General features: G+C 45.2%; 1 protein-coding gene across 1 annotated transcript in view; it reads right to left on the reverse strand.

The window, feature by feature from the left end:
• Positions 1-9585: 9585 nt before the first annotated feature.
• The window catches only part of TULP3 (TUB like protein 3), a 69823-nt gene continuing 64764 nt past the window's right edge, over positions 9586-14644 (reverse strand). The window contains exons 9-11 of the mRNA XM_004438761.3: positions 13234-13332; positions 12663-12834; positions 9586-12100 (exon numbers count right to left, since the gene is read on the reverse strand). Of these exons, the coding sequence (XP_004438818.2) occupies positions 11967-12100; positions 12663-12834; positions 13234-13332 (405 nt within the window). The 3' untranslated portion in view covers positions 9586-11966. The remainder of the gene's footprint in view (positions 12101-12662; positions 12835-13233; positions 13333-14644) is intronic.

The raw sequence follows: 14644 nt of genomic DNA on the forward strand, positions 1-14644 counted from the left end.
CAGAGGGGAAGAAAGGGGAGGAGGACGGAGCGTGCCAGGAGCGGCGCGGTCCAGGGCGGGAAAGGCGAGAGGCGGGGAGAGGAGGGCGCCGGAGCACGCGGCCGGGGGCGCGGCGGCGGGAGGGGCGCGGGGCAGCGCGGGGGACCGGCGCCACTCACCTGCGGGGACGCGGCCGTGGGCGGCGGGAGCCGGGGCGCTGGGGGCCCTACCCGCCCCCTGGCCTGGAGTTTGAAAGGAGGACGCCTGGAATGCGCGGAATGAGGGCTGGAATGAGATGCGCGCAGCTGAGGGAGGGCGCGGGCGGGAGTGGCGGCCCTGCCACCGGCCCCTCGGGAAGGAGAGACTGCGCCGCGGACGGGGGGGGGGGCCGGCGGGCGGGGCGGGGCCGCGCGGGCGGGAGCCGGAGGGGGCGGGGGGCGCGGACCCCTCAACTTTGACTTCGGTTTCTGGCGGGGCCTCAGCCGCTCCCCGCACTCAGACCTTCCCTTTGACCCTAGGCCCCGACTCTTCTCCTCCCCTACCCCGGTTCCTTCTCTCTCCGGAGCTGGAAACCTTCCTCTTCGCGGGGCGGGGGTGTCCCGTGGGCGGACCGGGCTCTGGCCGCGCGCCCGCCACCTTCGGCGTCCCGGCTGCCGGCCGGCGGCCCTCTTCACTGGTCCGAGGACAGCCGGGGAAGGGGCGGCGCCGACACGCAGGAAGGGCCGCTCCTTCCCCGGCTCCCACCGCGGGGCTCCGGCTCCGGGAACCAGGAAGCAGGAACTCTGGGCTCTCTCCCGACCCGCTGCCGGGGCCCCCCGCGTGCCCTCCCAGCAGCGGTCCTTTCAGTCGCTCCCTCTGTCCCTCGCGGATCTGCGGAGCTGTCACTACACGCGTAAAGCACATGGGGAAAAGGACACATGTGAAGTCCGCGTGGCACGGCGTGAGACACCTTTCGGGCTCAGTAACTCAGTGAATATTTATCCAACATATATCACGGTCCCACCAAATGCTGCCGAAAACAATCATGAAGGGTAGGACCTCAGCACCTGCCCTCAAAGAGCCTAGAAATTGGCTGGGAAGACTCGGGGTATAGAAGAGCATTGCCATCAAGTGGGAGTCCGGGTTTTAAACAAACATGCCAGGTGAGTTCGGTCTCTTGTGGGGGAGGGGGAAACGCATCGGGCTCGGTTTGCAAGTCTTCAGAAAGCAGGGTATCATCACACTCCTCTGTCAACCACCTTGTTGGGAGGTTGAAACCGAAGGACTCCTTCCAACCTCTGGAGCATTACCACTTACCCTTGGATTGCACTGCTTGTCCAGATCTCTCCTTTAGCAAACAGCAACTTCCTAGAGGACAGAGTAAATGTCTCATATATTTGGTCTGTCACCCAGCACCAGCTTGGTGCCTGGGATGGAAAAGTACATAATAAACGTTGAATAAATGAAAAGATTGCCCCTACAAAGGATATTGAAAAGAAAGTGCTATAAATGCCAAAGTTGTTTCCAAAGAGAGGTGTTCCAAAGGTGTTGAGCAACGAGAGCATCGCTGGACCAGCTATCCAGTCTCGTAAGGTAAGACTTGAAGGAAGCAGCTCTCATTTGGATATATAATTTCTGGTATGCTGGTTAAATAGTGACTCACATCAGGGCTTGGTCACACTTCACACACGAAAAGTCTACAGTCTGTAGGCACCGAATGAAGCGCAAGCTGTCAGCACTGTCTGTTGAAGGTAACGATCATTGTTGAGTGTCTGTTGACTTTGAGCACCTTGCTGAGTGCAGGAATAGGTCCCTGCCCTCAAGAAGTTCACAATCTACATGGGAAGACAGAGAAGTATAAAAAGTTCAGTGGGACCCTAAGGGAAGGAACAATGAAATCCAAGGTACCGAGGTGACATTTGATCTAGCTCTTGAAGGATAAGTGCAAGTTTGCCAAATTGAGACTGGAAGACCCACAGAGATATGGTAGCCTGAACACAGGGGTGTTTAGGAAAAGTCTTTTGAAAACTGTTGTTGCTAGAGAAGAGGAGATGGGGAGAATAGATTACAATAAGTGGGTGCCAGGGTGTGAAGATCGTTGTTTCCCATGCTGAAAAGTCTGGGCATCAGAAAGGCCCTTTAGACACAGGTGTGAAATAACCAGTACACCATCAGAAAGACCCCTCTAGTAATAGTATTGAGACTGGATTGGAGAGTCAGGGTGCCCTAAACTCGGGCAGTGGTCCTGAGGTCAAGGATAAGGGGAAGAGCTAGGCAATAGTCCAGAGGCAAAATGAACACGAGTTGGTGACTAGGGTGGCTGTGAGGGTGACAGAGGAAACAAAAATCAGTAAACATTGCCAGCTGAGCAATTGGTGGTGCCATTAACCGAGATAGGAATTCCAACAAACAGAGGAATTGATTGAGTTAGAAGGTGAGTCCAGCCGTGTTCAGAGGATTGAGAGAAAGGCAGGACAGAGTCCACAGTGGAGACAGGAAAGCAACCTTTGAGTGTCACATTCAGCACAGACTGCTGAGAAGAAATTTGGAGACCAGACTGGCTTATTCCCTCCGGATCTTAACTATCCAGGCAATAAATGATCCAAGCTGGAATGGTGTGCCTCAGGACTTCAGCCTCCTCGCCCACACCCTTCCAGGCTTCTGGAGAGCTCTGTGCCTTCAGGAATCTCACGTTCCCAAGTTGTTGAGGTCCTTCTGGGTAAAGGGAAGTTCTTAGACGTAGAAATTCTGAAGGGTTAAAAACTGACAGCAATTTTACACCCATGCCCTGCCCTTACCAGGGGTATTGACGTTTCTTAAGGGACAGGACTCTCGTTCATTGACCCTCAGGAAGGAATCTGTTGGTGGAAATATTTCATGTGTCTAGATCAAGCTAGAAGAGATGCGTGTGGCTCTGCTCAGATGACACCATACGATCCACAGCTCACTTCACTTCCAGGGACCCAGACGTCTGTACCTAGTCCGACCAAGGGACCCTCACCCAAGCTTGATGATGAGTGGTACAGAGAGGAGGGCAGGGGTGGTCAGAGCCAGTTTTGGTGTGGGGAGGGTATTTGTGTTGTCTATACTCCAAAATCACAGTCAAAAATCATTTTAATTATTTTTATTATATGTTGTTTGGTGTTATTTCCATTCCTTTAATAAATTTTGTTTTTCCAACCCACATAGTCATAGTTAAACAAATTATCCATATAATACTGTGTTAAACAAATTCAACCACATCTATGTGGTGGAATTCTTTATAGCTATTAATAACAAGATGTTTTTTAATAAACCAGACAAATGTTCATGATATAGTAAGTGGAAAAGCAGATTCTAAAAACAGTATATATAGGATGATCCTGTTTTTGAAAAATAAACTGAAAAGTATTTTGAAGTGATTATCTCTGACAGGTTGAAGATTAAGGGGATTTCTTTATTTTCTCATTTTTATTCTTTATTTTCCATAACAACTTTGTGCTTCTTTTATAATCAAAGGAGAAAAATGTGACTAGAACCTTCCACTGACTTCTCCACATTTTCTTTAAAAAAACACACACAACTGGATTTAATAGCCTAATAAGAAGTTGACAAGGGCAGAGTCAAGGAAAGATTGTTTCCTAGCCCTTAAGGAGAAGGCACATACAACCATGCATCGCTTACAGGATATGTTCTGAGAAATGCATTGTTAGGCGATTTTGTAGTTGTGCGTACATCATAGAGTGTACTTACACAAACCTAGAGCGTATAGCTAATCTTATAGGACCGCTGTTGTATATGTGGTCTGTCGTTGACCAAAATGTTGTTATGCTTATGTATATTGCTTTTGAGACATCCCTAAAGTGTGCCCCTGCCCCACCTTCAAAAGTATTATGTAGCTGACTCCTACTGTGGTTGTGGTCAACTGTGACTCAGTTTCTTTTTTAACCTCCCCATACTATATTGCTATTTGCTTTTCGGTAAGAAGACTCTCTGTGCCATACCAACTGAATTGCATCTTGTGTTTTGAAGGAAAAACAGACCTTTATCAAAGTTGTTTGGAATCTTTATTCCTCTATAGAATAAAAGCAGTCCATAATTTGATAAGCATAATATTAGTTCTGTTATCTCTTCATCAAAGAGAAACGTGAAAGAGGATAGACTCCAGGTCTACTACCTAGGGAACAGTGTATGCTATGGGTTGAATTGTGCCCCCCCCTAAATTCATAGGTTGAAGTCCTAGTCCCCAGTACCTCAGAATATGACTGGATTTGGAGATAATGTCTTTAAAGAGATGATTAAGTTAGAATGAGGTCTTTAGTGTGGGTCCTAATCCAATCTGACTGGTGCCCCTATAAGAGGAGGAGATTAGGACACAGACAATGCACAGAGGAAGGACCATGTAAGGACCCAGTGAGAAGGCGGCCATCTACAAGCCAAGGAGAGAGGCCTCAGAAGAAACCAACCCTGCTGACACCTTGATGGTGGACTTCTAGCCTCCAGAACTGTAAGAAATAAATTTCTGTTTAAGCCACCCTGTCTATTTTGTTATGGCAGCCCTAGCAAACTAATACAGTCTATTTCCAGACTGAAAAAAAAACACTGGCTTCCGGAGCCCAGAGGTTGGCGCCATGTCCATACGATTCTCAAGTGAGAGTTTCTCTGAGGTTCACAGGGGATCTTTAGGATCAGATATCCAGGATCTTCCTGAAAAAAATCAAAAGGGAGGAAAGACTTCCTCCAGCCTTATTCAGTTAAAATTTTCATTTTCAGTAACTGACACAGTATTTTGAAAATGAAAGTTAAAATAAGTCATGTATTATGACCTTACTGGGGAGTTTAGCGATCTGGGTTCAAATAGCAGCTTAGCCACATCCTAGTTGTGACCTTGGGCACACTTGTATTAGGAGCCTCAGTTTCCTCATCACTCATTTTCATTCCACAGTTATTGAACATGTATGACATCCTTGGCACTGTGCTGGGTGGCACCAGGGATAAACAGAAAAGTCACAGTCCCAGCCTCTTGAGATACTAACAGTCTAATGGGTGAGCCAGACAAGGAACAGCCTCCACATGGGAGAAGGGTCTGTAAGAAGATAGACAGTTAAGTTTTGGAAAACTGGAGTTGAGATTTCTGTGGACCAACACTCTCCAACGGAATTTTCTGCAATGACGAAAGGTTCTTGATCTGCACTGTCCAATATGGTAGTCACTAGCCACATGTGGCTATTGAGAAATTGAAATGCAGCTAGTCTGACTGAAGAACTGAATTTTATTTTGATTAATTTAAATTTAAATAGCTACTTGTGACTAGTGGCTATGGTGTTGGAGAGCACAACTGTGGACCATCCAACATTTGCAGAGCTGATGAAAGAATTCAGGACTGTGGGAGACATCAAGAGTAAAGGTGTAGGGCCGGCCCCGTGGCTTGGCGGTTAAGTGTGTGCGCTCAGTTGCTGGCGGCCGGGGCTCGGATCCCGGGCGTGCACCGACGCACCGCTTCTCTGGCCATGCTGGGGCTGCGTCCCACATACAGCAACTAGAAGGATGTGCAACTGTGACATACAACTGTCTACTATGGCTTTGGGGGAAAATAAATAAAATCTTTAAAAAAAAAAAAAAAGAGTAAAGGTGTAGCATTGTGGGAGTTACTGAGCATGAAGAGTGAAAAGTAAGAGGATTAAAATACGTGACATAGGTCCCTGGAATGCTGGATATACTCAAGACACGTTGATAAAATTTCTTAATATGCAAATTGTCCGTGTGTAGGGGACTAGTTAAAAACCTTATTGAACTTCCCACAATGATATACTATGGAGCATAAGCAAGTGTGTGAGGAAGGACTGTATTTACTGGATTTAGGAGAATATCTGCGGGATATATTAAGTGAAAAAAGCAAGCGTCTGAACTGAGTAAAAAGTGTGCTACCTTTTGTGCACACATGGTGGGAAATTAAAAACACATTTTTATTTTTGCATAAAGAAACAGTGAAAAGATACACTGAAAAAAAACTAAAAGTGGTTAACTGTGAAGGACAGGGCAAGGGAAACATAAGAGGGGACAGATGTGGGAGTAGGCTTTAATTGTCTAGTTTAAAAAACTTTTTAAAAACCCTACCACCAGGGGCTGGCCTGGTGGCACAGCAGTTAAGTGCGCATGCCCCACTTCAGCGGCCTGAGGGTTCACAGGGTCGGATCCCAGCGCGCACCGACTCACTGCGTGGCAAGCCACGCTGTGGCGGCGTCCCATATAAAGTGGAGGAAGATGGGCACGGATGTTAGCCCAGGGCCAGTCTTCCTCAGCGAAAAGAGGAGATTGGCATCGATGTTAGCTCAGGGCTGATCTTTCTCACAAAAAAATAAAATAAAAAATGAAAACCATATGAAATTATTACTATTTTAAAAATTTATATTTCTCTATATATCTGATACAGAACAACATAAAACTGTCCAAAGGCAAAATCAGGACGTATTTTTTAAGGTTGTATTCCTATTTTATACAGATGTAATTTGTTCTGAGCATACATTAGTACTGTAAAAATTGCATTTAGATCCCACTTTTAAAATCTTGATCTAATTCCTAGCCCTCCTCTGTCACCTTCCTTTCCTCTCAAACCATTCTTCCTTCCTAACCTTCCTGACCTCAGACTACAAAAGAAAGAGAACTACTGGATTATTACTCTTGGAATCCTTGAAAATCATAATAAGGGACAGAATCTGGGTAGATAGTACTTAACTAGATGTTACAACTCTGAGGCTTGAGAACCACTATATTAAACCAAAATGTGTAATAAAATGTGGTTAGCAGACCAGGCAAGCTCCCACTCCCGCCCTGGCCCCGCCAGCTTTACCCTCTGTGTGGCTTCCCTCTTCTCCTGCACTCCTAGCCCACAGCCCTGGAAGGCAGCGTGCAAAGGCGCTGCCGCCTGACGGACCAAAAGACTAGGAAGAAACGAAAAAAATCATGGAGGCTCATTTCATATTTTAAATGTTTCAAAAATTTTCATTAACATCAGGGCTATCTTTTTGCCTAGGCTGTTCTTTCAAGTAGAAATGGAGAGATGGGTACAAAGTAAGGACTGTGAGGCAGGAGCAGCACTGAGACCAGAACCTGGATGTTTAGTTACCCAGCTCAGCCATGCTGTTTTTCTTTCCTCTCGTCGCAGTCCCTGGAAAACCATCTAAAATTTCTTCATGAGCCTTTACAAACCATTCTGTGTAACTGCATGGCTAAAAAAGTCAACTGAAATGCATCGTTCCATTTTAAAAGGCCATTAATAAAAATGATAATATTGATATTTGCCACTATCCTATACCCAGTGCTTATCTTCGTCAGATCCCGGGCATTTTACCTGGAATACCTCAACGAGTTTCTAAACTCCAGAAATATTACTGTTCTCAGACATTCAGAAGAGAGTCATGCCATGGCATAAGGGTGTTTACTAACATGATGCAGGTGTTGAAGTCACTCTGAGCCCCTGTGACCTTCTGGAATACAGAATCTGTGCTTTCATTTTAATGCATTTTTTGCGTGTGTGAGAGGAAGATCAACCCTGAGCTAACATCTGTCGCCAATCCTCCTCTTTTTTTGCTGAGGAAGACTGGCCCTGGGCTAACATCCGTGCCCATCTTCCTCCACTTTATATGGGACGCCGCCACAGCATGGCTTGCCAAGCAGTGCGTTGGTGCGCGCCCAGGATCCAAACCGGCGAACCCCGGGCCGCGCAGCAGAGCGCGCACACTTAACCGCTTGCGCCACCGGGCCGGCCCCCTCATTTTAATGCAGTGTGCATCCTTGGTCAGTAGGTGGTGCCATGAAACCATCTGTGGTTTAATTAGGGCTTGCCTGAAGTTCCGACAGCACCAACAGCAAACCCTTCATTTATTGTGGCATCTCTAGGTTTTTGCGGAGGGAAGAGTCTGTGTTGGTTAATAAAGAAGACTGTGATACTTGTAAAGAATATACATTGACTGATAACTAAGAAACCAAAGCAGGAGAGAAGGCAAAGGAATCCAATGTGCAGTTGGTCAAGAAACGTGTCTGAGGGGTGGGACAGAATGTGGCCAGTCCTTGGCAAGCCCCTAGCTAGGGTCCACACGGGGAAGTTTAAAAGAGGACTATGGACTGGAGAGAAGCAGCTATTAGACGTATGTCATGGGTACACAGGCAGGAGCCATTCTATCTAGAGGGGGAGCTAGAGGCTGAGGAGACAGGCAGCTTGCAACATCTCAAGGTTTTCTCCAGGAACAACATGTCTCCAGTGGTTGGGGAAAGCAGCCTTGAGGTCCTGCGCTTCCTCAGCACAAGATCATTTCTCCCACACCATGCACTCCTGCCATTCCAGAATCTCCCCTCTCTAGTTCCACTTCTCCCAGCGGTACCTTCAGCATGAAGCTGTCCAGGAGGTAATCAGAGAGCTCAATTCACACTGAGGAGAATTCCAGTTTGTTGCCAGCATGATTGAAGAGAATCATGTAATCCAAAAATTGAAGATCATGTAGTTCTAAACCTTCTCAATCTATAGATGAGGAAAGAGGCCCATGGCAAATCACTGGCAGAAAAAGGGCCAAAATCCAGGGATTTTGCCTCAAACCGCTGCTTTATTTCTGCACCTTTAATGCTGTCTAAAGGAAATGAATAGTTCATTTCTTTTATGACCTATTAAACTTCTGATCAAAAAGAGCCTTTTTCAGCCTTGTTTTAGATTTTTAAATAACATTTGCTGATTATCTTTCATGTCAATGACCATTGATATTATTCCTGGTCACTGAAAAGTGTATAAAACTGTCATAGGGGCCGGCCCCGTGGCATAGCGGTTAAGTGTGTGCACTCTGCTGCTGGCGGCCCAGGTTCGGATCCTGGGCGCGCACGGAGGCACCGCTTATCAGGTCATGCTGTGGCAGCGTCCCATATAAAGTGGAGAAGACAGGCACAGATGTTAGCCCAGGGCCAGTCTTCCTCAGCAAAAAAGAGGAGCGTTGGCATGGATGTTAGCTCAGGGCTGATCTTCCTCACAAAAAAAAAAAGTGTCATAAATAATGGTTGGCCAACTATGTACCTTACCCAAAAAGAATCATGTAAAAAAGAAAAATCAAGCTGTAAGAATTCTGATTCCAGCTCTCATCCTGGTTTTTAGGCACTTCCTGCTTCTTTCCATGTGACTCATTATCACTAAGACACTGATAAGAGCAGGAAAGCCTGGTAAAGACTTGTGAACACATGCTTTTATTCAACTTGTCTATATAAGGTAGCTTTAAAATGTGAACCCTTAGAGCCAAGTGATAGGGTCCATTTTACTATTAGATATTTAATTTGTTTTGCAGCTGAATCTTAAGGAATACCAACAAAGATGATCCAGGAGGCTGACCAGTGCAGGCATCCAGAACAATATGAATCCTACCCTTCCATGCCCTGCTCTGCACTCAGCTCTGTCATCTGTTCAGAAAATTCTTGGTGTCATGTATGATGAGTCTAACAGTCTCCAGAACACAGACTTCTCAGTATGCAGACTCCTGCTCTACCCTGGGAAGAAAGCTTATGGTGACACTTATTTAGTTTACTGCTGCCAACTGATGGAAATTATTAGTACAAAACATGACAGTAGGAAGTAGGAAGGTTAAGTGACAGTATGAACTCTGTGAGGGATGGGACTTTGCAAAGAAAAATGGCGACACATTTTTATATAAATTATCTTTTATTTCTATGGCATACAAAAGGTATAAATATGACTTATGTAAAACCAGTCACCTGCACACTCAAGCAGAAAGTATGGCAAGCTGGGGTGTATACGTCTCTGAGGCACTTGATGGGAAGCACGCCTGAGATGGAAACCAGTCGTGTCAAAACAAAAGCAGGGAGGACTTACCAGTGGGGGATGAGCAAAGGGTCTTTTCATCTCCCAGATCTCTTTCCTTCACACTGCTGTTTGATGTGGAGCAAGGAACAACAGGAAGCAGGGACAAAAGGAAGTCGACAGAAGGGAAATATAATGAACAACAGCCAATGACTCCTTGCCCCATGCTGGCAAACAGCTCAGCGCACAAAGGTGTGGGAGTTGAATAATGCTGAAAGTAGAACTCACAAAGTTCTTGGATCTCAAGATTCAGATACACTCTGAGACTGGTGAACTGGTAGCAGAGTCATGATTTGTTGGGAGGTACTAATAATCTGAAAGATTTACCAAAAATCTTATGATCTGTGAGGAAAAGTGACAGGAGCATTATCTGTACCAAGGAACCAGGCTTTAGGGAGCTGGTAATATTTATGTCAAGAAGAAAGGCCCATGGGGGCCCGCCCAGTGGTGTAGCAGTTAAGTTCACACGCTCCTCTTCAGTGGCCCAGGGTTCGCAGGTTCAGATCCCGGACACGGACGGAAGCAACGCTTGTCAAGCCATGCTGTGGCAGTGTCCCATATAAAGTAGAGGGAGATGGGCACGAATGTTAGCCCAGGGCCAATCTTCCTCAGCAAAAAGAGGAAGACTGGCAACGGATGTTAGCTCAGGGCTAATCTTCCTCACAAAAAAAAAAGAAGAAAAAGAAGAAGAAAGGCCCAAAGCTCTGTCCAACAAGGTCTGCAGAGCTCAAGGGCCAACTAGCTGGTCCTCACCAAAGAGGTCTCCTGACACCTCTCTTGATAATGACAACGGTAAGTTTCAATATATAATGCTCTCTTACATCTTACATGGTCCACAGGTGTGAGTGTCCCTCTATATTAATGGTTCCATAGTAATATAGCTGTGGAGGCACTCCTGGGTTGAAAGTGAAGGCAACTGTCAAATTACTCTCAATCTTAACTAGACTAAGTCACCTCTAGAGTTTATGCTTTCAGCCTAAACTGAAATTAAAACAATGATATAAAATTCTCACATCACTGATCACAAATTTGGCCATAACCACTCTGACGGAGATTCATGCCAGCCAACCTGCTCCCAGGGAAGAAAGGGACTGTGACATCACTACCTTCCAAGCCCCATGGGAAAAACAAGCTGGCTCTAAGAAACAAATAACACACTCCCTCCGACACAGACAACACAATGCTAGATCTGTTTCCTAGTGAGCATAAGTTCTTCTCTTGTGGGGGGGTACAGTGCCAGACACTGCCTTCTCCCATGGGTACGTTGGGTAGGATAGCAGAATTAAATCACCTGTGTGGACTCAAAATGACCACTGACTTTGGGTTTCCGGGTTCTGATGGTAAATGATACTCTAGAAACCATCATCACCAAAACAAAGTAAAGGCCGTGGAACAGTGGGTGTAGCCAAGTACCTCTACGGATCCAGTCTGTAGGACTGCAGCTTCCTAGGGATATCCATTCTCCACTCATACGATCTCACAACCAAAGGCCCACTGTGGAAGATGCCCAAGCCCATAATTATAGAGACATACCTGAAACAGAGGTTGGCAAACTACAGCCCACAGGCCAAATTTGGCCTGCTGTGTTTTTGTAAATAAAGTTTCACTGGAACACAGCCACACTCGTTCGTTTATGAAATGGCTATGGCTGCTTTTGCACTACAATGGTAAAGCTGAGTAGCTGTGAAAGAGACTATCCGACAGTTTACAGAAAAAGTTTGCAGACCTGGAGACTAAAGGCAATTTAGGGAACTGTCCCTCTCTGAAAAGGTCTTCAAAAAAAAACACCCAAGTGTTTAATCATTAGGACTAGATTCTAGCTGCAAGTTTCCAAGCACAGGAAATCTGACTCTTGAGGCATAGAATCTGCTGGGCAATAACCTCAGGAGTCACCAGTGTGCTCTGAACAAGAACCTCTCTGCTTTGAACAATCTTCCACCCACGTGAAGCTGTAATCCCTGACCAGGTCTGTGAAACCTACAGAAGTGTGTGTGTGTGTGTACATGTATATGTATACATACACACGTGTATACACGCATACACATCCATCCATCCATCCAGGGATTATTCCAAAAGGGGCAGACTGTTGCTCTTCATGTCCTGGGGCAAGAGCAAGGGAGGCAATTATCTGCTTCTGGGAGCTCTGGAGTGAGAAAGCCCAGTGCCTGCGTCCCTCTCATTCACACGCCAGCTTGCTGTCAAAGCTAGAAAGCCCGATGGCAAAGGCCTGCAGTGCACACAGTGGGTAGTTGTAGTCCAATGTGAACACATCATCTGCCACACGTCCAAACTGCATGACGATATAGTCAGCTGGAAACAAGAAATTAGGCTGTTAGACGACAGTGTGGTTGTACCAGGGAAAAGCCTACAGAAGATACAGAAAAAAAAATCCTCCAAATAGGTCTCTCTAAAATGGGAAACTTTAGAAGGACAGAAAGAGACACTAACAAGAGTATCTGCTAACCAAGAACAAAGTTTTATTATGATTCCTCTCAACTGCAGAGAACGGGACACTACCCCTGGCTGGCATGAAGGGGCAAGAGGAGAGAAAGGGCACAAGTGGTCTGCTGGGAAAAGTACACGCTCCATGGACAAGAGCTGCCAAGGAACCTTTCCTGAGTGAGGGTCATTTGCTTCTGTTTCCCAAACAGCCTCACCCAACACTTCTCTGAAATCTCGCACACTCTTCCGCCTTCCTCAACACAGAAGTTTTACTGTAAAACAGTAGTTTTGTCTTTCCAAAGAAATCATTTCTTTCTTAAATAATTCTCTCCTAAATAAAACTTCCTATCACTGATAGGAAATGCTCATTTCCCCATCATGTAAGAACATCTTTCCTCCTATCCCCAACCGGCCCTTCCCGTGGGCTTACGGTCATTTTTGTGGACTATCTGAAAGTTCTTCACAGACGCCTGAGTGACCCGGCCATGGAAGTTCAGGACGTAGGACTGAGTGTCGTCATTCCAGACGGGGGCCTTGTTGTACAGTTCAATCAAGTTCTCCATGGTTTTGTTTTGCCACTTTGAAAGCAAGCTCTCATGGTCCTGTTGGAAAGGAAAATCACTACTTTGTACTGAAAACCATAAGACATCACTCATTCTCAACTCTGTGAGGTAGAAGGTAGAGTCGGGGAATATTTTCTCCATTTCAGGAAGGGTAAAACAGAAACAAAGAAAGCCAAAAATTAAGCTGGGTTTGTTTGACTCTCATAGACTATCTACCATTTCTCTTTGCAGACTACGTGGTTTCATATCAACCACTTTAGCAACTGCTCTGCAAGTGCACTTACCCTGAGGTTCTGGAGTGACGGCTCTCCTAAAGAAGAGTATGAGCCATACTCTGGTTTGAGGTTCTGGAAGAATCATCAATTTTTGGATTGATCTCTTCTGTATTGTATTCTTGTCTTTTAGAGCCCTTTGCTGATTAAAAGTGTTCTTACTTACATTTCGTGGCCGAAATGGGATCCGTTCATGATTCATATTCATCCCTGGAATGATCACAGACATTTTCCTAGGACCTTTAAATCCAAGCACATTTGTTTCCTGGAAAATAGGAAAATAAGACAGACTTGGAAAAAGAAACCACAATCTTTTTCTTTTTTTTAATGCCAAGAATCTTTTATTTGATTAAATTTCAGGAGACTTGCCACCACTCATTGATACGAAGGCTGCAGGGGTTTTTTTGAAGAAACCACATTTTTTTTTTTTTTTGGTGAGGAAGATCAGCCCTGTGCTAACATCTGCCAATTCTCTTCTTTTCTTGCTGAGGAAGACTGGCCCTGGGCTAACATCCGTGCCCATCTTCCTCCACTTTATATGGGACGCCACCACAGCATGGCTTGCCAAGCGGTGTGTCGGTGCGTGCCCGGGATCCGAACTGGCAAACCCCGGGCCACTGCAGTGAAGCGTGTGCACGTAACCGCTTGCGCCACTGGGCGGGCCCCAGAAACCACATTCTTGACACAAGACTTTCTTGGGCATGTCAAGAGCACTGAAAATTACTTTTGTACTTTACTGTAGTTAAAGACAGAGAATCAAGAACAGGAAAGTAACACAGTACCTCTTTTTAAATCTAATTTGAACACTTGAAATTAAAATAGATTCTATTGGCTTGAAACTTTACTCTTACTCTTTAGTCTTCAGGGAAATTTCAGACAGCTGTAAGCAAACTGTCCAATTTTGTCATCATCAATAAATATTTATTTCACAATGAAGGAATGGCACTATATGATATACAGTGAGAATTATAGTTTAAATTAAATAGGGCCTGTACTGGGAGGTAAAAGACTCAAATGCCTGTCAAGCCAGACAGATTATATATGAATAAAATAAGCACATTAAATAGGTTCCTTTATATGTTTGTATGTGTGTGTTTTCATATACATATACAGACACACAAGCACACATATATGAAAGTCATGCATAATTAAAATATTTAATTGGTTCTGAGGCTGAGAAAAAATACTATACATCATAAAGTGTTAAGTCAAATGGTTCTCAGTCACTTAGATAAAATCTCATGGGAATCAAATGATGAGATTAATTCCAACTTAGGAAAAGTTGAGACTTTGGGATCAAAGCAACAACTGAGTTGGGTTAATTCCTTCTTGCTTCCTTTTACTCAGCAACTCTTTGAATGCCTACTATGCACCAGGCCTCATGTTAGTGTGGATACAGCAGTGAATAAGAGTTTACACACTGGTAGAAATGGTTCATGATGAAGAAGCAATAATAAGTATAACATGTGGGTTACAAGAGGATGCACAGGGTGCCATGGGGATGTACACAAAGGAATGTTAACCACATCAAGTGGTCAGGACAGACTTCTATGATGACATCAGTTGATTAGGCAAAG

This window comes from Ceratotherium simum, chromosome 17, assembly GCF_057802395.1.
Source record: "Ceratotherium simum simum isolate JZ-2026a chromosome 17, ASM5780239v1, whole genome shotgun sequence".
Classification (NCBI taxonomy): domain Eukaryota; kingdom Metazoa; phylum Chordata; class Mammalia; order Perissodactyla; family Rhinocerotidae; genus Ceratotherium; species Ceratotherium simum.